This window comes from Notolepis coatsorum, assembly GCF_963971535.1.
Source record: "Notolepis coatsorum genome assembly, chromosome: 1".
Lineage (NCBI taxonomy): Eukaryota > Metazoa > Chordata > Actinopteri > Aulopiformes > Paralepididae > Notolepis > Notolepis coatsorum.
Window position 1 is genome coordinate 80,625,945 of NC_140165.1, and position 27,238 is coordinate 80,653,182.

A 27,238-nucleotide genomic window follows, 5' to 3' on the forward strand; every position below is an offset into this window, starting at 1 on the left:
GACACACACACATAATCACACACACACATTTTCGAATACACATTCACACACACACACACACACACACACAGAGACACACACAGAGACACACACACACACACACACACACACACACTCACACAGGAGATCTCCAAACTAACTATTTCCTAGTATATTGTTAAATAGTAATTTGAATAAGTAAGTTAAAATATAATTAGTGTTTGGTCATACTAAAATGTCTACAATTAGTTAATGTGTCTGTGCTATTTTCAATAAATGTTCAATATTAAAATGTATTCTATTAAGCTAACAGAATGATTAGATTTCTTTCTATATGGTATTGAAATGTATTCTATTAAGCTAACAGAATGATTAGATATATGTTCTAAAAGTCAAACAGACTTAGTAATAAAGAAATATATCTGTGTTTAGGTAATCAATATATCTTGAGGTACATCAAAGTACTAACAAGTCAAGTAATGTGTTTAAGTAAAAGATATAAGGAAATGAAAATGATGCAATGTTTAAACTTTGATTAAGGTAGAGGGTTAAAGACAGCCTCTTTTTGCAGTAACTGAGAAGAGGGTTTGGCCTATATGCCAAACCCCTATTTTTCAAATACAAGATTAGCTGGCTTGTGATTGGAGCAATCAATGTGATGATGTCATCAACTCCGAGACACGGCCTGGACTATAATAAGGGGTGTGTGATGGTGGGAGAGGACACAGAAAGAACCGAAGAACACTCTGGAACCAACCAAACCCACACAGGACAGGACCTCACCTACCATCTCCACCATCAACACCAAGGCAGAACGAGAACAAAAGGACTTTTTGGAGGGAAAACCAACTGCTTTGTTTTGTCAGCCAGGACAACAAAGACCTGCTTTATACTGAAAACAGACTGCTTTGTTTTGTCAGCCAGGACAACAAAGACCAGCTTTATACTGAAAACAGACTGCTTTGTTTTGTCAGCCAGGACAACAAAGACCAGCAACAATTTATCTTTATACTGTAATATTAGCTGGTTGTTATCATCTTACGGCATAGTGTTTGTGATCAACAACCATAGCATCTTCTTATTGTAATTTGTATACACTCTTTCTCTCTTATTAAACAACTGTTAAACTAGTTTTCCTCCTTAATTCCTTCTGCCTTTCGGCCTGCTCAGTCAGTTTGAAGAGAAGTGATTCCCAGCTTTAAAGTATTGAGACAACGCAGAGTACTAACCAACAGGTTCTGAAGCAGAGCAGAACCGAAACAGCCTGGGAATCCACTTCATTTTGGTGCCGTGTTACCCGTGAACAAGTGGCGGCCCTGGACGAGATTTTTTCCCTTCACTCATCAGCCTACACGCCGGTCGACGAGGAGAACAACTGGTCGATCGTCTTCAAAGTAACTGGAAGTAGTTACAGAGAGGTGAGTGTGGGAGAAGAATGGGCTGCTCAGTTCGAACAACAAGGGGTTGGGGAAAGAAACTAAAGAATTTAACCTCATGTAATCATGATGTAAGGGTAAATTAAATTGAATATTCTGGCTGGGGAGGGCGGCTCTGTAATCACCGGCGTAGTATATTTTATAGTAAAAATGTTAGCACTATGAACGGGGCGCCGTTGCCAGTCGGAACAAGTAAGGGGATAGGAACATGTCTTAGATTCGTGCTCAGAGTTAAGCCGGGATAGACACCGTGCGTAGTATGTCTCTTAGAGTAGTGACTGAAGCACGCCGATGCATAGTATTCTCTACAGTAGAAGAGTTAGCACAAGTAGGTCTGGTTTTAGCCTTGGGCGCGGGCGGGCGTGCGGTAACAAAATAGTGCTTAATGAAATGTTTGCCGGTCGCGCCGCGTGCGGCGTTCGAGAGGCGGAAATGTGCGTGAATGCTGATTTTGTATTTTTTAATTGTGTACTTTTTAATTGTGTTAGGAAGCGTGTATGAATGTATGTTTGGCGAATGTTTATGGTTAGGAGTGATTGGTGAAACGTGTGAGAGTATAGTTATGTAATTTAGGGCACCGATTGGCCGTAGGGAATTTTAAGAAGACCGCCGGTTTTCCGAGGCCCGTCGAACGCAGCAGCCGTTAGCTGTGGTATTAGCCTCTGGACACCGGGGCATGCGGAGCGAAAAGTAGACGTAATTCAAATGTATAAGGTCGATCGATAGTGTCTTGAGATTACGGGGATATGTAATGCACTTAAAAGTTTTCATATTCGTGGCGGATAAAATAGTTATGTAATGTTTAAGGTGATCGGGATTTTCTAAACCCGACCCGGAAGTCGTTCTAAGCTCGCCGGAAATGACGACGGAAGCGCAAACTAGTGTTTTGATATTATGTTTTTATATTTCTAATTAGATCACTACACTGGCGTTTTGAGGGAAATAGGATTCTGTTGTGGGGTATGTGGTATTATATTAACGTTGCGAGGGGACGGCCCGCGCGGCGGAACGGGTCGTTGGGAACGTTTTTATGGGATCATGGGGTAAGCTAGGCTAATGCTACTTAGCCGCGCTAACGGCTAAAGCGGTCGCCGGATGTGACGTCGTAAGCGCGCGCTAGGTTGAAGCTAACTAGGCTAATATGCTAGGCTAACATGCTAAGCTAACTGTGCTGACGTCATGGCATGACGGGACTCTCGGTATGTCTCGCGAGGGGGCGTCCATCTTGACGGGGCTCCGAGCGTCCATCTTGGGAGGGTGCCGAGCGTCCATCTTGGGAGGGTGCCGGGCGTCCATCTTGGTAGGGGTGGCGAGCGTCCATTGTTAAGGGGAAGGTGGAGTTTATTGGGAATACGATAGGGGGCAGAAGTGTACAGGATGAATATGTTTGGATTCTGCTCACAGAACGTTTTCATTGTACACTCTCTCTCCCCCTCTCTTCCTCTCTCACTCCCCCTCTTCTCTTTCTCTCTCTCTCTCTCTCTCTTTCTCTCTCTCTCTTATTCTCTCTCTCTCTTTCTCTCTCTCTCTCTCTCTTTTTCTTTTCTCTCTCTCTCTCTCTCTCTCTCTCTCTTCTCTTTCTCTTTCTCTTTCTCTTTCTCTCTCTCTCTCTCTCTCTCTCTCTCTCTCTCTCTCTCTCTCTCTCTCTCTCTCTTTCTCTCTCTCTCTTATTCTCTCTCTCTCTCTTTCTCTCTCTCTCTCTCTCTCTCTTTTTCTCTTCTTTCTCTCTCTCTCTCTCTTTCTCTTTCTCTTTCTCTTTCTCTCTCTCTCTCTCTCTCTTCCTCTTTCTCTCTCTCTCTCTCTTCCTCTTTCTTTCTCTCTCTCTCTATTTCTCTCTCTCTCTCTTCCTCTCTTTCTCCCCCTCTCTTTCTCCCCCTCTCTCTTTCTCTTCTCTCTCTCTCTCTCTCTCTCTCTCTCTCTCTCTCTCTCTCTCTCTCTCTCCCCCTCTCTCTCCCCCTCTCTCTCTCCCCCTCTCTCTCTCTCTCTCTCTTATTCTCTCTCTTTCTCTTTCTCTCTCTCTCTTTCTCTTTCTCTTTCTCTCTCTCCCTCTCGCCTCCCCTCCCTCTCACCTCCCCTCTCTCTTTCTCTTTCACACCCCCCTCTCTGTCTTTCCTTCTCTCCCCCCCCCCTCTCACCCTCCTCCCTCCCTCTCCATTTTACCTCTCTCCCTCTCACCTCCCCCCCTCTTTCCCTCTCCCTCCCTCTCTCTCTCTCTCTTACCCCCCCCCCTCTCGCTCGCTCCCCTCATTTCAACACCGCCTCTCTTCCATGTATTTCCCCCCCTCGGCCCCCCCGAAACGCTTTCTCTTTCTCTCCTAGGTTAGGGCCTGTATATAGAGTTTTTTATGAGTTTCAAACGCGGTGTAGTGCTAGGTATATTGTTTATTGCTGTTTACTGTAAGGTTTCAGAGGCTAGGGAGGGGATTAGGCACCCCGAACCTCTAGCCTCTAACAGGCGGCAGTGGGCTCGCAAGAGTCTGGGCGCACGTTAAACACAAACCTATAGTGCTGGGGAGAAACTGAAGGCCCTCGTGCGTAACGAGGTATGAAATAACATACCACTGTGGCACCGCCTAGTCGGCCCAGGAAACGTCGCACGTAAGTTGGTGTGGGCACTGGGTGGTACGTGGGCGACAGTCCACACCTAGGAGCAGGGCGGTGCACCGTAGGGGGCACAGCTCCTGCCATGAACAGGCAAGGCTGGCGAAAACGGTCAATATTTCCATGCCCAGAGCAAGCGGGGTGGGGACAAGACCGTCGGTTTCTAAACTGAGTGGCTGATAGGTACTACGGACAGTCAGCCGCTTGGGGTCCTGACTTGATGACGGACTATGAGGTCGCTATCGACTGGGTCGCCAGCCGGTTGGGAGAGCGTTATGGCAGAGACCATAAATGCACCTGGCTCAATGTACAGTCAGGCCACAGTAACCTTACTAGCCGATACAGGGTTAGTAGGCGAGTTGTGCTTCTGTGATCAGTGTTTTTGAAAAGAAAATGCTGGGAAGCAGAGGGATGAGGGGTGTCAATTCAGAGGAATCTGGATTGTCTCTCCTAAGATTGGAAAGGGGCCCAGCCTTAAACTGCACCTGAAGGTAAAATAAGGGGACTTCTTCCGTTCATGTGAGGAGACCTTACCGCCGGAAGTGGAGACCTGCATCTCTGTTGGGGGAGAGGGGCCGGCGTCGGACAAGGCAGCCCTAAGAAAGGAGCTGGTTGTACCGGCGTAGCGGACTGCCTAAACCTTACGGGGAGAGGTGCATCTAAGTAGGGGAAGAAGTGCATCCGAACGGGAGGAGGGTACTCTTAACTGGAAGGAGGTTAAAAGGGTCAAAGCGGGTAGGCTGAGTTTGGGACTTATTATGCGTAGGTTGTTCCATATTCAGTTTTATTGTTGTTTTTAGGGAATTTCTAGTGCTGGCAGTGGTATTGCCTGCGTTGGCGCTACGCTTTGTTCGACAAGTCATTTATTCTTTTGTACAATTCAATACAAAACACTGCAATCAAGACACTGCAATCAAGACATCGAGGAAATAGTAAAAAAAAAAAAAAAAAAAAAAAAAAGAAAAAAAGCTAAATATTCAAATGACAAACTTTGCATGCAATCACACTGAAATGTATAGGCTACCATGTCAACCTAAACGCTTTGTTCGCACTTCATTTTACGTTTGGACGGGCCCCGGCTGGGGCTCAGTACCAGTTCATGTTGGTGGGCCGTAAGTAGGAGCATAATTACGCTACTCGGCTGCGCCTGCGATGGGGGTGTGGGTAGACAGTTCGTCGTGGCTCACTGTCTGCCTCCACGCTTTGTGCGCTGTGTGTGACTCGTCGGTGCTCGCTGTCACACTGCGCACATTTTTCATTTTACCAGGGGTACGGGGACTGCTAAACGTCGTGGCGGGGGTGGGCTCGCTGTCTGCCGCCGCGCATTAACGGGGTGCGCTAAGCGTGCACTCGTCAAAGGCTCGCTGCCACACTACGCGCGTCGGATTATATTGGGTGTGGATATTTGTGTGATTGGTTACGGTGGGGTCAGAGGTGCTGTATGTGAGTGTATGGGTTGTGAGTGGAATAATTTTTGAATAATAATTTTTGAATATCCTTGAGTAAGGGGCCCGGGGTGTCACGTTCCAGGTTGCAAACTGGGGGTGATGCCGTGGGCCACAGGACGAGTTGGCCAGTGGAATGTCATTGGTCGGCAGGATTTTCAATATGGGGATGGTGTCGCCACCTGTGGTTATGAACGGGTTGTGTGACACTGTTCTAAGTGCACGGGGACTTCAGTGACATAAGGCACTGAAAATTGATTTCTGTTCCCGTGAGAAGAGCGTTATGATAACACCTAAAGGGTTAGGTGTTACGGGGGATATATAATAACTGTGTGAGAGATTGTGAATGGAAAATATGTGTTACTGATATGTGTAATGTAATATGAGCGAAATACATACTAGGCTTTCACGGACAGAAATAAATATAGTTACACATACACATAGTCATTTGCAAAGAACGATTAGGGTAAAGTGAGATTAATCACCTAAATTACAATGTCCGATACAGATGTTTAGTAAATGATAGGCTGTAAATAACAACTTTCTGATTGACCACCATCTCAGGAAACAGCTGATGGAAAATAAGTTCCCCGGAGTGGTAATAAGGAGGATCTTGACAACAGGATTGAGAATCTGGGTTTCCAATGGAGACAACTGGAAAAAAGATTAAGGCGGTGTCATTGATAAATCAAAAACGAAAAATGCACAAATGCTCTCATATGATCATAGTCTAGGAGATGCCCGACATTCCATGCTTAAAGACAAATGATGGATTGTGAATGGCAAATGTCACTGATAATTAAGTGTATGTTTTGCTTCTCTCTTTTCACAGCTGCTCCAGGACGGATGGCCGGCGCTGACAATTCCGAACCCCAACAGGGAAATCGAAGAGACTGTTGACAGTCAGGGGGTATAGTATCACAAGACCGAGATTATCAATTCCTGTTTACACCAATATAAAAGTGTGAGTGAAATTAACTCAAGTTTGGTAAAAATAGTTTGAATACAGAGAAACTTGCTTTCCAAACGGTGACGTTACGAGTGATTGAAGGAAAGGTGAGAATGGAAAATACACAGATAGGAGCAACCGGAGGGTTAGATGCACTGACCATAGAAAGGGTAGACAATCTGTCTATTTCAACGACTGGAGATGTCACAATAAAAGTGACGAAAAGATGGCCAAAAATATTCAGGCCATTACAGAACCTTGTAGTTAAAGGAGGCCGGTGTAGAATGCGTACCCAAATCAAGATAATGCCGATAACCTCTGCAGACATTACATTGACCGAATTGGACGTTGACTTGATTGACTGGAATTTGATCGACTCCCCTTTAGTGTCCAGTGAGACGGAGGGACTGGAAATAATGTCTTTTACTCCGCCACAGGGAGTCGTTGCAGCAAGCGACCCAGAGACAGCTGTAATCCAAGCTGAAGTGTCCGTTGCAGATGACTGCCAGTTACAGACGTGCCTCCCTCTCGAAGAACAGCTAGACGGGTAGTGGACTATCTCCAAGGCCTACTCCAGTCCACACAGCCCGGAGGGGAGACAGGTTCCAATCGCCTCTCTCCCTCTCCCTCTGGAGAACCAGATGGCCAGAGACAGGCCCAGTTGGGGCCACAACCCGTGCCGGAACAACAACTAACCCCAATAGGACCACCCACGAGGTGGCAACCACGAGGAAAAGGTGTAGGCAAAGGCAGGAATCCGATTGGCTACCGTGTGCGGCAGGTGCACTGTTGGACGTGTGGGACCCTCGGACACATTGCTCGGAACTGTGCAGAGCAGGACCATATATCCCCAACAGGGCGTGTTTGTGCAGGAACAGGTGGCGGGACCTTCCCAACCATGGGCCCCTCTCAAGGAACTGTGACTGGACCAAATAGGTACGTGGCTTTCTCCTCCGAACAGGCTCCAGGGAACCATGGCGATGATGGCATACCGCCAGGACATGTACTGGGCCCGATGACCCCAGGGTCATCCGGTCACAGGCAACTGACCCACCGGGTCCCACAACCCGGGGGAGACCGCCAGTGTTGTTGGGGCTGTGGAGTGAAAGGTCATTTTCAAAGGTCATGTCTGCAGAGGCCACCGGCAGAATAAAAGTATATGCAACTGACTAGGGTAGAGGTGGGATATATTGAATGATAAAATATGCTCCTAATTAGATTAGAATGAAAAGTAAATAGAGGTGTTAGGTGATTAGATTATGAATGAAAGTTACTAAAAACGAATGTATGGGTGACTGACGAATGCATGAACTAATCAGACTAACAAGAGGTCAAATTATGTTAAACAGTTAATCGATATTAGACAGTGTGATGATGTGACACTGCGGCAGTTAGTGATCAGTAGATTATCCATGCTCGGTCAACATTCAGATTGATCAAGAGGTGGACTGCATGATTAAGAAATTGAAAAGACTCATAGTTGTTTCTAGTATTTTATAGTATTGATAGAAGCATATTAACAGTTATGAGCAATAGGATAGGTGTTTGTTTACTTTTATTTTTACTTCTCTTTTCTAGTGTGATATGAGCAATTCCTGACTTAGGCCGGGAGTGTACATTTCGTTTATTCATTTGATTTCCCTTTTTATTTCTTAGTTAAAAATGAGCTAGAAAGCTCACAAGTTTGGTTTATTTTTTCATTTATTGATTTGGCAGCGTTTTCTTTGTGTTTTGTTTTCTGTTTTCTTTCTTTCTGTGTGTTTTTTCTTAGGATACCTGGCAAGCTGGGAGTGATCTCGACACATCAGGACGGGGTAGTTTATGTCTGTAAAATGGACTGGGAACAAAGTGAAGGAACATGAGCTAGTTATGGATTTTTGTTCTCCGCCCATTTGAATACCCAGTTTTAGGGGCTGGGGGTGTGTCGTGGTTGGTGATAGTGTTGGGAAGCATGATTCTCTGTACATTAATAAAGCTCAATAGATTTGGTCGCTATTGGCCAAATTAGTCTTGTGTAGGGTGTGAACATGTGCAATTGATGATTGGCTTGTGATGTGAAAGATGTGTGTTTAAGGCGGACTGTGATTGTTGCCATACACACAGGTTACTGGGGGAATGGATGTCAGTGCTGTCCGGTCCGGGATGCAGCTGTCCAAAACCAGAGGGAGACGGTAACGATGTTTTCATGTGTATTTCACATCGAGAGGTGGAGAGTATACTGTTTTGACGGCATAATATAATGAGAGCCATGTGAATTTTTCAGAATTTTGAAATTTAATGATCTAGAAGCCATGAAATATATAGATAAATGATTTGGAAAAGAAAGTTGTCAAAAGCTCAGACCAGTAAAGAGAGTCTGAGGGATGGAAAATTATGGATTCTCAATCAATTGTTGTGGTAGAAGTGATCCCCACTGTCCCCCGAAGCGATGTATTCACTGCAGGATACGGATGGGAGAGGACACTGGCTAGTGTCCACCCAGCGGTTCCATGGGGAACCACAACACTGCGGAGAACCAGGAGACGCCTACCTCTTGGGCCGGGAGAGTCTTGGCCAACGCAGTGACCGAGTCTTGAGGCTTCAGAAGGGAACGACAGACAACCAACGAGGAGACAGGCAGCTAGGCCTCAGCAACGACTCCGGCTGTCAACAGAAGCAAGGCCTCAACTATTGACCAGGGGGTCAACAAGCGAGGGGGGGGAGCTGCTATCGCCCCTATCGACGACCAGGCGGAGGGGAGGAGACATAAACCTCTTCCACTGATCCGAGGGTCAACCAGCGAAGGGGTCGAGCAGCCAGCAACGACCTCCCCATCGCTGTGAAGAAGAAAGATACTACAGCAGGGGGCTCTACCCCCTAAGAGAGGATCTCCACGAGTCAAGATGTGCTTGACAGAAGATGGGGTGTAATAAGAAAGGCAATTTGCTTTCTGAGTTGCACCCAGCAGTCGTGATATTGCACCAGCTCTGAGCAATAAAGAGGAGGCAGGGTCAAATCTAAAAAACATGGACCCCCCTCCTCAAATGCTCTATTGATCTTGGTACGAGAACAAGTATTAAAGACTGCACAAAAACTGAAATGGCTAATTTGAATTTTAGGATCTGAGTGTGACAAATCAGATATATATTTTATCCTAATATGATTTAAAATGTCTTAAGTGTTATCTAGATAGTAGTGTGTAGAGATTGATATCTATGTTTGACATATTAAGGATAGGTAAACTATCCGAGTGGGGAACTGTAGTAAATTCCCAAACATAGACTCATGATTAACTAATGTGTGGAAATATTTAGGCCTCAAAACAATAATTCATAGATTTGTGTGTGTGTGGTTAAATAAGACTGATTGTGCAAATGCCCTCCTGGGGTGACAATGGCATAGTGGCAGCTGGGGTAAGACTCCTTCCCTTTAGGGGGAAGATCAAACGAAGAACAAAAGGTCACCTAGACATGTTATCTCGCTGGAGTATCCTGTCACACACACAGACACTCACATACTCACACACACACATACACTCACACACACATTTTCACATACACATCCACACACACACACACACACACACACACACAATGATGAGGTTAAAAGGAAACAACTGTTACATCAAAGACGGCCTGGGGACACAGACAGACACACACACATAATCACACACACACATTTTCGAATACACATTCACACACACACACACACACACACAGAGACACACACAGAGACACACACACACACACACACACACACACTCACACAGGAGATCTCCAAACTAACTATTTCCTAGTATATTGTTAAATAGTAATTTGAATAAGTAAGTTAAAATATAATTAGTGTTTGGTCATACTAAAATGTCTACAATTAGTTAATGTGTCTGTGCTATTTTCAATAAATGTTCAATATTAAAATGTATTCTATTAAGCTAACAGAATGATTAGATTTCTTTCTATATGGTATTGAAATGTATTCTATTAAGCTAACAGAATGATTAGATATATGTTCTAAAAGTCAAACAGACTTAGTAATAAAGAAATATATCTGTGTTTAGGTAATCAATATATCTTGAGGTACATCAAAGTACTAACAAGTCAAGTAATGTGTTTAAGTAAAAGATATAAGGAAATGAAAATGATGCAATGTTTAAACTTTGATTAAGGTAGAGGGTTAAAGACAGCCTCTTTTTGCAGTAACTGAGAAGAGGGTTTGGCCTATATGCCAAACCCCTATTTTTCAAATACAAGATTAGCTGGCTTGTGATTGGAGCAATCAATGTGATGATGTCATCAACTCCGAGACACGGCCTGGACTATAATAAGGGGTGTGTGATGGTGGGAGAGGACACAGAAAGAACCGAAGAACACTCTGGAACCAACCAAACCCACACAGGACAGGACCTCACCTACCATCTCCACCATCAACACCAAGGCAGAACGAGAACAAAAGGACTTTTTGGAGGGAAAACCAACTGCTTTGTTTTGTCAGCCAGGACAACAAAGACCTGCTTTATACTGAAAACAGACTGCTTTGTTTTGTCAGCCAGGACAACAAAGACCAGCTTTATACTGAAAACAGACTGCTTTGTTTTGTCAGCCAGGACAACAAAGACCAGCAACAATTTATCTTTATACTGTAATATTAGCTGGTTGTTATCATCTTACGGCATAGTGTTTGTGATCAACAACCATAGCATCTTCTTATTGTAATTTGTATACACTCTTTCTCTCTTATTAAACAACTGTTAAACTAGTTTTCCTCCTTAATTCCTTCTGCCTTTCGGCCTGCTCAGTCAGTTTGAAGAGAAGTGATTCCCAGCTTTAAAGTATTGAGACAACGCAGAGTACTAACCAACAGGTTCTGAAGCAGAGCAGAACCGAAACAGCCTGGGAATCCACTTCACCTTAATACGAGCAAGTCTGTCCGCTGTGTGTATAACGGGTGTACATATATTGTCTGCCATTATGCTCGAGGACTATCTGAAAGGGTCCATTCTAAATATATAGCTTTTTTTTTTTTATACAACGCCCACATTTATGTCACGCGTAATATCGCACACCTTCCATAGACACATACATACACCTATAATGCTCCCTATGCACATCCCTCCAAGGCTTGCCCATATTAGTAACCTATTAATGGTATCTACCGATATAATACTGCTTTGATCACATTCTGAGAGATCTACCGTAGTCACGCCTTCTACGGTCTCTGTAAGCTGTGCTGCTGTTGACATACTTCCTCTTATTATAACTAAGATATTAAGGACGTGAGAGCAACCCCCCTGGACACCTCTGAATCTCTTTATCACTCTAGCAGAATGTCGTATCAAAGATACAGTCTGGCCTTCTGTAAAAACATTAGGGGTCTCAGAACGGCAGAGACACATCCCACCTAGAACCGACCATGGCTCGCTCTAACACCTCTGATCGCTAGGGGTAACCATATAATCACACACACACCTCTGAAGCGTAAGCTTTTTGTGTTCCTATAAACACCCTGTCGTAAATCTATTAGCCTCGGACAAGACATGCATCCAGCAAAAAAGGGGAACTAGTCATAAATATATGACACCGCTTGACAGGAGCTGGATACTTTGTTATCCACTCACCAGGGGGTGTGCCATAATTTTCAGGTTGGCCACCCTCCTTCATGACAGCGTTGGAGGAGTGTCACTTCAGAACCAATCTATTGAGAAACAGATTGAGGACTCACAGCTTGACATTTCAGCCTTCAGAGGGGGAGACAGCCTTCAGAGTGGTGATGCAGTCTACTCAGAAACAATAAACTGACAGAGAGGCTATTGAGCAACCACTTCGAAGAAAGCATTTTGGGGTTTTAAGAAAACACACATTGTATTTTTCTTAAAAATATTCCCCTACACTCACACAGAGGCATAGACGCCTACATAATGGAGCATTCGAAGCAGGTGCTCCACCAGTATTGAACTTGGGGGAGCAAACGTGTCCCTTTGCTCCCTCACTTTTTGATCATATGAAAAATATGATATGCCCCCCCCCAATATACAAATCTTATCTAACCATAACTACGTAATTTCAATCAAATTAATAATACGCAATGACACTTAATAGCAAGTTTTTAAATTTCCAAAGATTGCGACACCCCCCTGCCCATTTTGGTTTGATCCAGTGCCTCCCACCCCCCAGCAGACAGAGTGGAGCCGCGGCACACACTCCGCACAGCGCTGCAGCCTCCAGGTGAATAAGGTGGTGGCCAGTCAGCGTGAACACTTTAGGCACAACAGCAGGCTTTTCCACTAAGTAAGTTGTTCAAACAACCTATTATGTTAGACATGTCTTTACTATTGAGTGGTAGAACTTCTACCACGCAATACAATAAAAGTGTTTCACGGTCCGAAATGCCATCTGGTCATACCGTAAAATAAATCCTCTAATAAATAATAATAATAATATAACTTTGTCGTTAGCCGCTAGCTAACGTTGTCATATTATCTAGATAATGGTGTCAGCTGGATGACATGACTTCGTTTGCAAAATACGTTCGCTATCTATATGGCAGACGAGCAGGGCCGGATTAACGACGGCCGCGGCCTCAAAAAGATTTTTTTAATTTTTTTCTCTTTTTTTTTAACTTTTTTTTTGGAGATCGATGTCATGACTGTGCATTGCAGACTCAGGGAGGAGGCAGAGAAGGAGAGAAAGAGACACAAGAGTTACAGGTAATGGAAATATATCTTTTTTCTCTTTCTTATTAAAAACGTGGCCTATTTGAAAGGAGATTGATTTAATAAAAATAAATGAGCGAAAAATCAATATATCAGTATATATATATATTAATATATTATTATTATAGTAATTGGCTATCATACTGCAATATAAACTGAGTTTTATAGAGAAAAGAGCAGCTTTATTGGTCAAGATTGAAGGCTCTATATTGCAGGAAATTGCACGTACAGGTTAATTAAATTAAAAAAAAATCGGCCGTGGAGGGGGCCGTGCCTGACCCCCTCCAAACCACCCCTTGCCTGTCCCAAATTTTTTTTTAAATAAAAATAAAAAAAATTAATTTAAAAATAAAAAAATTGCACCCCCACTTTCAACTATAACTAGGCAGCCATACACAGAGGAATATTGTATTTGTCTTAATTCCCCTACACACACACAGAGGAATCATGTAGAACACAGACACTTATTCTGAAACTTTATTCTGAACACCAGGGGCGTTTTTAGGGTTAGAAAACATTGGGGGCTTCAGCCCGGGGGGGTGGAGGGGGGGTAACCCTCTTTTTTTTTTTACACAGAAATACGCAATTTTAGAGTAATTAGAAATGAATACTGAATAACTAGAATCATTAGAGGTTCTCAAAGTGAGGTCCAGGTCCATGAGAGGGATCTGGGCAGTCCCCATAGAACATTCAAAGTTAACAGGACCAAATCATCAGTTTCTTATTTATTTATTTATTTAGCCAGATAAAACATTGATCTGGTCCAAGAAGCCCCAACAGGAGTACAAATATACATATATACACATATATATACATATATATATATATATATATATATATATATATATATATATATATATATATATATATATATATATATATATATATATATATATATATATATATATATATATATATATATATATATATATATAATATATATACATATACTGTACATACATACACATATACACCAATAACAAAATAAAAACACAGTTAAGAATCATACACATAAGCAAATAAACAAACAAACAAACATATGCACAGCCTATGTACAAAATAAATAAACAGTTCATCTCTAGTCTTTACAGTTTTTCCTGGTCAGGACAGGCAGAGATGCAGTCCCTACTATCCAAAGTGTCTTTTCCCTCCTGGATGATGATGATAATAATAATAATAATAATAATAATAATAATAATAATAATAATAATAATAATAATAATAATAATAATAATAATAATAATAATAATAATAATAATAATAATAATAATAATAATAATAATAATAATAATAATAATGCATTTGATTTATAAGGCGCCTTTCGGGAAACTAAAAAAAAAGTCCACAAATCGGTGAATGAAAAAATTATAGGATCAAATGAAAACTACTTACTAAAAATGTTTAAAAGTACTAAAAACCAACAAAAAATACCAAACACTAACAAACGTTTTTTTTTTTTTTTTTTTTTTTTAGATCCGGGGCTAGGAGAAAAACATCCGGGGCTAAAGCCCCGGAAGCCCAGGGCTAACGACGCCACTGCTGAACACACATTGTATTTTTCTTAATTCCCCTACACACACACACACACACACACACACACACGCACACACACACACACACACACACACACACACACACACACACACACATTCTAAGGCCATGGTTAGACTAGTGTATTCCTGGCGTTTTTTTATACGTTTTTGACGACGTTTGATGTCCCTATTACACAGAAATGCGTTTTTTGGCGTTTTTTTGTGGATACGGCTGAAACGCAAAATTGTGTTTGCGTTTGGAGATACGCAAAAAAAACGAATCGACAACAGCGTGTAGTCAGCACGGCGCCGTTGTTGCGAAAACGCCCATGCGCAGTAGATACCATCTGCGTGCCCTTCCGGTGACAACAGTGTGTGTGTTTGGGACATAGCTCCGTGTCCCAAATAGCTTCAGCTACCATGTGTTGTCAAGTTATTGTTATAAGGACCCCAGCTACAACAGTCTGCATTCCCTTAACAATTGTTTGTATTGAGCCGTATTGTATTGTACCCATATGCAATATGTTAAATAAAGTTTACATCCATTCATTCTGCTAGCATTACCGATTGCATGAGCAGCTGGCTAACGTGAGCTATCAGGATTCAGACCCTGTTAGCTCAGAGCTCCTCTTTCAACTTAACAAGCATTAAACAAAATGGCCCAGTCATCTATTCACCTTTGTTTAATACACACAGCGTTGTCTCTAATGTTATCTAACTACTGATAGCTCGTGATATCATCAGTTTTGGTGCTGGCTAAGTAGCGTGAGCTAACGTTAGCTTCTAGCCACAATGCTATATTGTTATAATGGCATACTCCATTGACATTAGCATGCAGCTAACAATGCTACCGATCTTTTTTTAGACTAAACTATCCGCTCTTGGTGGTCACTTGTGTTGATGTTAGTTTTGTTTCATCAACAAATGACAGGCAGAACACACAGTGAATGTATCCGTTTTGTTTATTGCACTTTTATTAGGCTTTGCTGAAAAAGAATTGCTGCATTGGGTAACTAGGCAAAAGATGGTGGCCGCCTTGTTGACATTTGCTTTGCAGGCACATTCAAGTTCTGATTGGTTGAAATTGCCTTCATGTTTGCCACCTACTGCCACCTACTGCTTTGGCAGTGTACTACATCAGTGTGCTCGGGTGACAAAAACGGAAAAAAAACGAAAGTGTGACTCGAGGCGCACAACGTCGCGGCGATACGCATATGACGACGATACGAAAATGATACGAAAGGTGTAACCGACGCCTAATCCTCCATGCAACCATTTTCTGAACACACTCACACACACACACATTTATCCAGGAAAACACACACGCACACGCACACACACATTCTGAACACATACACTTATTCTTAATTCCCCCACACACATTTGAAATGTTTATTTATGTCCACATACATTTATTCTGAAGATAGACACTTATTCTTACATCCCCTACACATACATTGTGAAATGTTTATTCTGAAATGTTTATTCTGAAAAAAATATATATATATATTTTGAAAAAAAAATTAACTTTTATTTTGAAAAAAAAAATCTGAAAACTCCTCCTCTTCCGAAACCGGATGTCCCTCCCCTCCTAAACCGGAAGTTCCGCCTCCTTGAATCCTCGACCAATCAGAGAAGCCCAAAAGGTGTGGATGCACAATCAATCAAACTAAAAGGGGCGTGGCTATAATCCCTTATAAAGTCTGACACATTATGCATACAAATCTCTCTCTTACAAGGAATCTGGCTTGGTGCTTGCTCACAACAACAACAACAACAACAACATCAACATTTTCAAGTACGTAAGATGACTTCAACCTGATCACCAAAGGCACAGGGCCCTATTCCCCGTACCTGGTTCAACTAAGTCGATCAAGAGTCCCATTATCCAGATTCAATTAACCCGATGTTTGAAGCCGGGATTTTCCTGTTCCTCGAAGGTGGATTCAGTCTCGTTAACTCGAACCAGACTTGAGACCCAGGATAAGTGCACGCGGCCGCTTCAGTTGAAAAGCCAGCACGTATCGATAGCAGAGATCCTGATTTTCTAACGGCATTGATTGATTAATTGATTTAAAACTTTATTAACAGATTGCAGTACGGCTCAATCGCCTCGCCGACAAGTTAAATGCGTTATCTATAGGCTAATTTTAAGTCCCTCATTACCTCAATCAATCAGATTATATTTCTTTAAACTTGCCTGCTGGCAGTAGGTTTATGGATTGAATAATCAAATGAGATCTTTGCTAGCGAAAATAATTAGTTAAACTGTTATACAGAATAAGGATACGGCTCTCTTACCCATTGATTGATGTATGGTGGATCTTTTACTTATCTGCACTGTGGTGTAACGGTTTCTGCTTTTGACTTTCACGCAGACGGCCCGGGTTCGAATCCTAGTCTTTTCCTTCTTTTTGCAATGTAGGAATAATTCAATTTGGTGCACGTTGAGAGCTATATAAAGAATGACATCCTCAATGCATGTAGATTTATAATATTTTAACTTAAAACTAGGCTACTTTTGCGTATAATCATTAATATTATATTCCAAAAAATTATATTGGAAACGCGGGTTTCGAACACGGGTCGCCCGGTTGCCAGGATTGAGCACTACCGCTGCGCCACTGTGCCAGACGGGATAGATTCATTGTTTATCCATTAATGGATGAGAGACCCGTGTTTAGAATATTTTTTCTTTTGAATGAAGTTTTATCTCTTTATTCTCAAATGCATTAATGTGACGTCAACGGCTCATTCAATTTCTCAAATCCGTCAAACAGCGCATCTCATCAGACATTTTAATCCCAGTTACAATATCACACAAAATCCACAATCCACGCATAGACACTTCAATTTTATGCTTGAATGAAACACAATCCAGGCGCTCCGTTAAGCAAATCTACAGCGGAGAATATATGAAACTAATCAGAGCCAAACGGCCGATTCGGTTTCATTCATTAAAAATATCCCCGCGGGATTCACATTTGCAATGCGCCGTTATTAAAATAACCACATGCAGCGTGTATCGCGACTCCGAGCGCTGTATATGACGTGCATTATTTTATTTAGGACAAAGTAAATCTATAGGCTCAATATGATTTATTATCAGCATTTAGTTCTATTATTATACATTTCAGAAGCCCCCTCTAGGAAAACGAAGCACAGAAACATAATTCAGAATGGTATAATGGGATCTAGACTGTGAGAATCATTTCAGGAAGCGAGCTGTCATTTATTTGCGGGGGCGTGGCCATGGTTCATCCGGCTAACTGAAGTTAACCCTGCTCCCGACCAGGCTCAAACTTTTTGATCTGTTGTCATGGTGATTTGGACAATCGCGCGTCGGGGAATGGGAAGGTCTGGCTTAAGTCAGGCTTGACTGGAAATTATCCGGCTAACTCAGTTATCCAGGTACGGGGAACGGGGCCCAGGAGTGTAAAGGACCTCTTAAATCTTCTGTGCACACATGCATGACTCGTATCACATGACAACAATATAGCCCGCATTACACTGGTTAGACAACTAGTAACATAACCAATGCCATTACAGTAGCCTATTCCACATCACTAATATATAGTGTATTCACTAAGTCACTATTTTCAGCCCGATCTTGCTTAACCCTTTCACTACCACACTACAGAAGGTTAACCTTTCACTACCACACTAACCGTCTGTTGTAGTGTGGTAGGTAGTGTGGTGAGAAGGCTAAGGTGATCACATGAAAAGTAATGGAATTCATAGGGCTCGACGACCGCGTTACACTCTCCCAGGTTGCATGTATTTTTCAGCCATTGCCCTGTACCCGAGCTCTACCAGGCAGTGTATTTGCACATTGATAGTGTTGTGGCTGATGGTTGTTTAACACAGCAGGAGACGATATTTCCAATTTTAACAAGTAGGTAATTTATTTAGGAAAAGAAGTTTTAACAGCAAAAGCTATGGCTCAGTAGACGGTCACCACAGTTGAAGGAAAACACTCTGACTCCCCAACCCCCCGTTCCCCCAGATAATACCTTCCCAGCCCTGCCCCGACATGACAGATATGATGACGTAACATATTATCTCAGATATGACATGACGTACATTAAGATGACACATAGATTTAACATAGAAGAGAGAATAAAAACAGAAGATAAGTCTAAAGGTTTATCGTCCTGAGACAAAGCTGGAGTCTGGAGTCAAGATTAGTGAAAGAGAAAATGAGTGTGTGTGTGTGAGTGTGAAAGAGTATATGTGTGTGTGTGAATGTGAAAATGAGTGTGTGTGTGTGTGTGAATGTGAAAGAGTATATGTGTGTGTGTGAAAGAGAGAGTTCAGATTAGTGAGGTTTGTGTGTGTATGAAAGAGATAAAAGAACAAGATATGAAAGCGATATGATGTACGAGATTACAAGCACACAACGTGCCGTACTGAAATGTCCATCTGTCCAAGTTGTTTTAAGAACGTCAGCCAGACCGTCTTTCAGCACTGCTTAGTTGACCCATATTAAACTAGTTCACCTCATATACACATTTTCCCCAACATTCCCCCATTTGGGGCTATCCCTAGTCCCACCCAAATCATATAACCAAGAAAATGTGAACGTCTAACTAAACGAGAAACCTAATACATTTTAAATGTCTAACTAAACAAGAACGCTTACTTCATTCACTGGACCCCTAACGGACCAACAAAGGCTGACTACCGTTCTCACAATAAACACAAAACCGCTCAAAACAAGAGTAATAATAAAACATAAAAAAAAACACCCCAACTTATAATCCTAACCTGACAGACAAATCCCCCAACCTCCACCGCTTACCAAATGAGCCACAGTTCCGGCCGGAAACCGCGACTCTCATCAGGGAAAGGAGAAGTTGACCGTCAGAACTAAACATAGAACATCCCTCCCCCAAAAAAAATGACATTGTCTCTTCCATAACATTGAGACCTAGTGTCCATCGCTCAGCCCCCCTTCCATGCCCACGCCATAGTCTCCTCACCATATTGCCAAAAGTCACATTTTGCCAATACAGCAACCACCACGCCACACCTCCAGTCCCCGTAGAAGCATGTCCCCATGCCTGGACGGGAGGCGCTGGTACCGACCTCACCACGTGTCCCCCCATCTTCGATGGGAGGTGCCCATCTTGCCCACTGCGTTAGCCCCCCCCTTTGTCCCTTCAGTCCCCAGAACCGATCCCCAGAACACTTCTTCTCAATGCTTCCTCAGGCTCAGAACCGACACTCCGTACCATTCCATACCGATGCCCCTTCCCATTCCGGTTTGACCAGGACCATGAGTAAAATAAACAAAAATAATAAAAAAATAAACCATCACTCAGACCATCCCCCGTCACTCTTAAAGGAAAGAACCAATACAAAATGTCTTCAAAAAACCTTTACATGTTTTTTTTTTTTTTTTTTTTTTTTTGAAGTAAAAGGGATAAAACAAACAAAACTGAACCAAACAGAAAGAAAATGTCCCTTCCTCACCATACGCCTAGTTAAAGGAATAAAACAAACAAAACTGAACCAACAAAAAGAAAATGTCCCTACCTCACCATACCCCTAATCCTCTATCCCCTCGTCTCCCTCTAAGGCAGCATAAAGCTGAGGGCATGGCCCGATTTGTGGCTCAATCCCTTCCTGTCCCACCATCAGCATTCGGCTCGTTACGTGTGAAGTTACCAGCCTACCCAAGAGAGGCATACCACAACAGAAAAGGAGAACCAATATCAACCCTGCCACCCCAATGGATATCCCCGTCTGCATCACTATGCTTCCCCACTGTCCCAATCTTTCCAACACCCCACTCCCCCACCATTCTTCATTCCGGCCAGAATTCCCCCTCAACTCCTCCCTCAAATCCTTCAGCTTAGCCATGGCCTCGGAGAACTTTCCCCCTGGCCCCACATTCGTCGGAATGAATGTGCAGCAGTACTGTCCAAACATGGAACAGACTCCACCCTTCTCCGCCATTAACCAGTTCAGAGCCTGTCTATTCTGCCACGCCACCGTACTGGTCGCGTGCATCTGGTCCCCCATTGCATCCAACGCCTCCTCGGTGTAGTTGAGATACCGCTGCTGATTGTAAAACAAATAGTTGATCCACCCGGTGTTCTTATTGACCGATATCCATGGCAGAATAGACTCAAACCCTGCCGCAATCTCATTCTTAGCCATGAACTCGGCTGGAATGCCCCTTGGCTGTCCTATGCTGTCCAGATACACCCTTGGGTCTGCCTTGTAGCTATGCTTCGTTCGAGAGATAGGAGACTCAGAAGGTCCTTCCGTCACTGATAATGGTAGGACCACCATTGGCATGATCGCCTGAACCCGGGCACATCTACCTGACCAATCTAAAGGAAGTGTATTCCTCAACCTCCTACCGCCGCAGAGCCAGTATTGGTCCGCCAGTGCCATATCCTGGACATGAAAAGGGCAAGCTACAGGCCGTGGGTTGGTATCCACTCCCTTTAACACGACCCCGTGTCCACACTTTCCTTCTTTCGTGCAGTTAGTCGTGATGCTCCAAATAGTAGTGCACCGCCCCTCTGCCACCTCCCCTACGTCCCGGGTCCCCTCCTTTTGCAAGCACTCGAAATCCTTGGTCAGCCATAGTTTGACACCTCTGGGTATTGGCAACCCCGTCGCTACCCCCTGCACACGTACATCCAATTTCCTACAACGTTCCCGCATAGTGACATCCTTGAAATCCGTGACGTTTCCTGCCGCCTTAAAACGACTAGAGCCGAGAAACCCCAAACACTCTGCCTCGCACCAAGGGCGACTATTATGGGGCCCCTCCCATGCCTCTGCGTCCCTGTCACACTGAGCCCAACTGAACTTCGTGCCCTTCACCAGCAGCCTATCCGGACGTGCCTTGGAGCAGACATAACAATCCTCTATCTGATTCTGCGCGCTCGTGTACTGGACCCACTTAAACCACTCATTCCCTAAAGCCGCCCTATACATCGGGTCAGCCTCCGGGTCTTCCTCGTCATAGTCATAGTCGCCCCCATCTTGTTCCCCGGAAGGAAGCAAACCCCTCAACCTGGCCCAGAGTGAGCCCACTGAGTCCCTCAACGTTCCGGCTGTCCTCTGGAACATATCCTGTCCCCCCACCTCTTCCGACTCAGCGTCCTTGATCTCCCTTTTTCCCCTCACCCCTGTCCCCTGTGCCTGGTTCGGGACAGGCTCAACCCTCCTATCTACCCCCACAACCCGATCCTCGTTAGTATAATGGTAAGTATCCCCGCCTGTAACGGGGGAATGGTCAAAATCAAAAACATGCCCTTGCGGTCCTCCGGGAAACACCCCTTTTGGTTGTAGTCTTACCTTCTCCCCCCCTTCCTCGATGGGGGGCAGAGGGGGCGCCTGATTCTGAGCCTGGTCATGAAAGCCTGCCGGTACTTGAGCCTGAGCCGGACCCCGTGGGACTCCTACCCACTCAAACCCGTCATCCTCAAGGACGGGTCGACCGTGACGGTTCTCAATGACGTCGTTGCGCCCGGCCGACCGTCTGCACACTGCTGCCAACATCTGCGGGAGCATCAGCAGGCACTGCACCTTCCAGTTGCCGTCTCGGGCCCTCCATGTCGGGTTCTGCATAACTGCGATCGATTGTATCCCCCAAGAGATCGCCGCTGGCCTTTATGCAGTGATTGAAGTGGAACCAGGTCGTTGATCCTTTGACTTGGACTGCCGTTCCAGTCGATCGGATCACCTCGTACGGGCCCTCTCTCCGTGGTGATGACCACTTTCTCTTGTGGACCTTTACGAAGACCAGGTCCCCAGGGATCAGCCTCGGTTTGGTGGCTTCCTTCTCCGCCTCCTTCACCCCCTTTTTCTCCTTTCTCTGCTCCTGTCGAAACACAGCTTCATGTATTTTAGTCACTTGCTGAAGATATTTTTCAGATCTTGCTCAAAAATATCTAATGCCGGGCCCCTAGCCAGGTGTCTAAATGGCGGTGCTGGCATGCTGCGGCCTGTAAGCATTTCATGCGGTGTTAGCTGTGTTTGGCGGTTTACGCTGCTTCTAATAGCCATCAGAGCAAGTGGCAAAGCATCAATCCAGTTAAGCTTAGTTTGCATACAGATTTTCAGCAGTTTGTTTTTAATGACCAGATTGGCCCTTTCCACCTTTCCCTGCGACCCGGGACTATAGACACAGGAAAGGCGCTGTTTTATACTTAATTTCTGCATCAGCCCTTTAACCACCTTGTCGATGAACTCGCGGCCATTATCGCTTTGTAATATCGTGGGAATTCCAAATCTCGGAATGACCTCGCGACACAGGAACTTGATCACTGTGTCCGCGTTCTTGTGTTTAGATGGAATGGCCTCAATCCAGCGACTAAAGCAGTCTTCTACTACCAGGAGGTATCGTTTGCCCTGCACTGGCGTTATCATCGCTTTGACCCTTTTAACCTCCTTCCAGTTAAGAGTACCCTCCTCCCGTTCGGATGCACTCCTTCCCCTACTTAGATGCACCTCTCCCCGTAAGGTTTAGGCAGTCCGCTACGACGCAACAACCAGCTCCTTTCTTAGGACTGCCTTGTCCGACGTCGACCCCTCTCCCCCAACAGAGATGCAGGTCTCCACTTCCGGCGGTAAGGTCTCCTCTCATGAACGGAAGCAGTCCCCTTATTTTACCTTCAGGTGCAGTTTAAGGCTGGGTCCCTTTCCAACCTTAGGAGAGACAATCCAGATTCCTCTGAATTGACACCCCTTACCCTTCTGCTTCCCAGTGGTTCTTTTCAAACCCGCTGATCACAGAAGCACAACTCGCCTACTAACCCTGTATCGGTTAGTAAGGTTACTGTGGCCTGACTGTACATTGAGCCAGGTGCATTCATGCCACTGTTGTCCAGTCACTCACGGTCCCACATCCCGCGTGTCTGTGACTATAAACAGGGTCATAACGCTCTCCCAACCGGCTGGCGACCCAGTCGATAGCGACCTCATAGTCCGTCATCAAGTCAGGACCCCAAGCGGCTGACTGTCCGTAGTACCTATCAGCCACTCAGTTTAGAAACCGACGGTCTTGTCCCCACCCCGCTTGCTCCGGGCATGGAAATATTGACCGTTTTCGCCAGCCTTGCCTGTTCACGGCAGGAGCTGTGCCCCTTCCGGTGCACCGCCCTGCTCCTAGGTGTGGACTGTCGTCCACGTACCACCCAGTGCCCACACCAACTTACGTGCGACGTTTCCTGGGCCGACTAGACGGTTCCACAGTGGTATGTTAATGCATACCTCGTTACGCACGAGGGCCTTCAGTTTCTCCCCAGCACTATATGGATTGTGTTTAACGTGCGCCCAGACTCTTGCGAGCCCACTGCCGCCTGTTACAGACTAGAGGTTCGGGGTGCCTACCCCCTCCCTAATCTGTGTAGTCCATAATCAGATGTCTGAATGGTCCCTCAGGGAGGGGTGTGTAAGCCGCCACTGTCGGTACTCCTTTGCGCACATTGCCCTGTAAGCATGTTAAACACCTGGCTAGTGTAACGTCAATTTGTGCCTGAAGCTTTGGGGACCAAAATCCCATTTTCGTGATTCGTTTCAGGGTCTCTGCTCTTCCACAGTGATCAACACCATGAGCCTCAGGTATCACCAAGGACAGAAGATCGATGGAGGCGACTATCAAACCGTTATGACTCCTCCACAGACCATCTGCCCCCCTTACAGCCCCCCTCTCCGTCCACGACTGTTTCTCGGCCTGCGTGGCTGAGTCCTGAAGATCACTCAAATTATCCTCAGTTACCTCAGTCGTCAGTTCGGCCGCAAACATCAAAACAGCCGTGGACGGCACCGCAGCCGCCGCCTTCGCGGCCTCGTCCGCCGCGTTGTTTCCCGTCGTCACAAAAGACAGGTCTTTTCTGTGTGCCTGGCACTTTACGATAGCAATGCTTTTGGGCAACTTTACAGCCTGAATAAGCGCCACAACCTGCTTGTGGTGAAGGATCGGTGAGCCGTCCGATTTCTTAAAGCCTCTTGCCTTCCAAATGGCCGCGAATAGGTGGCATACGCCATGCGCATAAGCAGAGTCTGTAAAGATGTTAACCGTGCGATCTTTAGCTATTATGCATGCTTCTGTTAGTGCTATTAGTTCTGCAAGCTGGGCCGAACATGGTTGCATGCATTGTCCGGCCTTTCTTGTTAGTGTTTCTCCGTTAGGTTTGCACTGTACGACGGCGTATCCTGACCTTAAATTTTCCCCCTCCCGATAGCAGGACCCATCCACAAAAAGTGAGAGTTCTGCTATGCGAGCGGGTCGACTCCCAAATCAGGACGGAGTTTCACGAAAGCCTGTACCTCCACCTCGCACTCATGCGGTTGACCCTCGCTCGGGAGTGGTACCAGATCCGCCGGGTTACTGCCGTGGCATGTTTTTATCGTAACGTCCGAGTACTGCAGGAGCCTCATGTAAGCCTGTTGCCGTTGGCTGGTCAGAACAAATTTGCCTCTTTCAATCAAGTTTGCCAATTTGTGATGTGTCCAAATGCAAATGTCATATCCCATTGTCACGGCCGTTGCCTTCTCATACATCAAATGTGCTGCGGCCAGGGCCTGATAACAAGGTGGCAGACCCTGCTCTACCGGCGAAAGAGCTCTAGAGTAATATGCTATCGGTTGTTTTTTCCCACTCACCCCCTGTGTTTGAGTCAGGACAGCTGTCGCATGCTGCGCTCTATGTGAGACGAATAGGTGGAAACACTTCTCATAATCCGGCAGCGCCAGGGCAGGGGCCTGTAACAACAGACGCTTAATGTTTATGAACGCGTCCTCCCCCTCCTCGGTCCATGTCAAGGGAGCGCGAAGCTTGTCTGTACCCGCCTCTTTTATCATCATCCTCAACGGCGCTGTCGCTATCGTATAGTCCTCCACCCACTCAGAGCTGTACCCAGTCATCCCTAAAAACGTCATCATCTGTCGGACCGTCAATGGCCTAGGTGCCTTGGATACAGCTTCGAGTTGCGTGGGTGAGATGTTTTTTATGCCCTTTTGAATGACGCGAGACAAGTACTCAACTTTTGGCTGGCAGTACTGCAGTTTTGAACGGGATGCCTTGTGGCCTCCCACGGCCAATCCACTCAAAACTTTGATGGAGTCCTCATGGCACTGCTGACGTGTATCCGAGCAGATTAGAATGTCATCTGCATACAGTAAAACCGTGCTGAGTAGTGTGTCACACACTCCTTGCAAGTCTTCCTTGAGCGCCTTCGAGAAGTAATGCAGCGAGTGCGCGAACCCTTGTGGCAACCGGGTGTAAGAGTATTGTTTCCCCCTGTGGGTAAAAGCAAACAGATACTGAGACTCTTTTTCCAATGGAACACTGAAGAATGCCTGCGTGAGATCAATGACCGTATAGTACTGCGAGCTACTCGGGATGTTTGTCAGGAGGGTGTGTGGATTAGCGACTTCCGCCTCTGGTCCAGACACCACGTCGTTCACCGCCCTCAAATCGTGTACCAGTCTGTACCTAGCCCTGTCCGCCTTTAGCACTGGGTGGATAGGTGTATTACATCTGGATTTGAAAGGGACGAGCACTCCCCCCTTTAACAGTCCCTCAATCTGATGTGATATAGCTTCCTCCGACTCTGGCTTCATTGTATACTGTCTGATAAAGGGTGGTCTACAACCCTTCTTTAACCTGACCTTCACTGGCTGTGCCGACAATATTAGACCCACATCTGTGTCGTGTTTTGACCACAACCGTTCCGGGGTGCGCGCCAACATGTCCTGTTCCAGCAAAGCATCCGCCTCTGGAATAACGCAAGGGTCTCCTGGTAATCTGATTACTTGCGGTTTTGCCAAAACTGAAAAGGAAATCATTATTTTTATGAAACTCCCATCTGCGCTGTTCCAAATTAGCGGAGATTCCGTGGAGACCCACCTTTGAGTCTCGGATTCCTGTATCATTGAACCTAGATGTTCGGATTCGTAACCAGGATTTATTCTCAGTGTGATGTGTGGGGCGGCGTCTCTTAGTCTATGTTGTTCCCGTAGATACTTACTCGTGTTAACCCTCAACGCCGCGCCCTGTCTCCCTACAATTATCGTAGATGAGTTAATCTGCACCTGCTCGGGCTGTCCCTGCAACCATGCCTTGTTCCTAACTAGGTCACTATTCGTCAAATACTGTAGTGTGCAATGTGCCTCCATGTTTGTTTGTCTAGACTGAGGCAGTTGGGTTTTCAGAAATGGCTCCCAGGGGTCACAGACCCTTTGCAGCTCTGCATCTATGTTGCCCAGCCAAAACACAGTGGCCTCTTTCTCCCCCGTCCCTTGTAGCATCATTTGGTACACGTCTTGTTCAATTTGAATCCCCTCAGGCGTACATAGGATTTTACAGCCTAGTTTACACATTGCATCTCGTCCCAAGAGATTGCGCGGGGTGCTGTCCGAAATTAATACAGGTATTGTTATGGTCTTGTTGTTATACGTCATAGAGATTGGATCTGATGTGGGTATTAATTATGTTTTTCCCGAGAATCCGACCGTCCGAACATACTGTCCAGACTGGGGTAAGTGAGCGGCGTATTTTTGCTTTATGCAGGAAAAACCTGCTCCAGTGTCTGCCATCATCTCTGTTAATTTGCCCTCCACTAGGACCTGCAGAATAG

General features: G+C 45.0%; 1 protein-coding gene across 1 annotated transcript in view; it reads right to left on the minus strand.

Annotated features, from left to right (window-relative positions):
• Nucleotides 1–13,515: 13,515 nt before the first annotated feature.
• The window catches only part of LOC311239603 (atrial natriuretic peptide receptor 1), a gene marked incomplete at both ends in the record, with an annotated part of 83,160 nt that continues 69,437 nt past the window's right edge, over nucleotides 13,516–27,238 (minus strand). Inside the window, one exon of the mRNA XM_084327973.1 lies at nucleotides 13,516–13,524. Coding sequence (XP_084184099.1) covers nucleotides 13,516–13,524 — 9 coding nt within the window. The remainder of the gene's footprint in view (nucleotides 13,525–27,238) is intronic.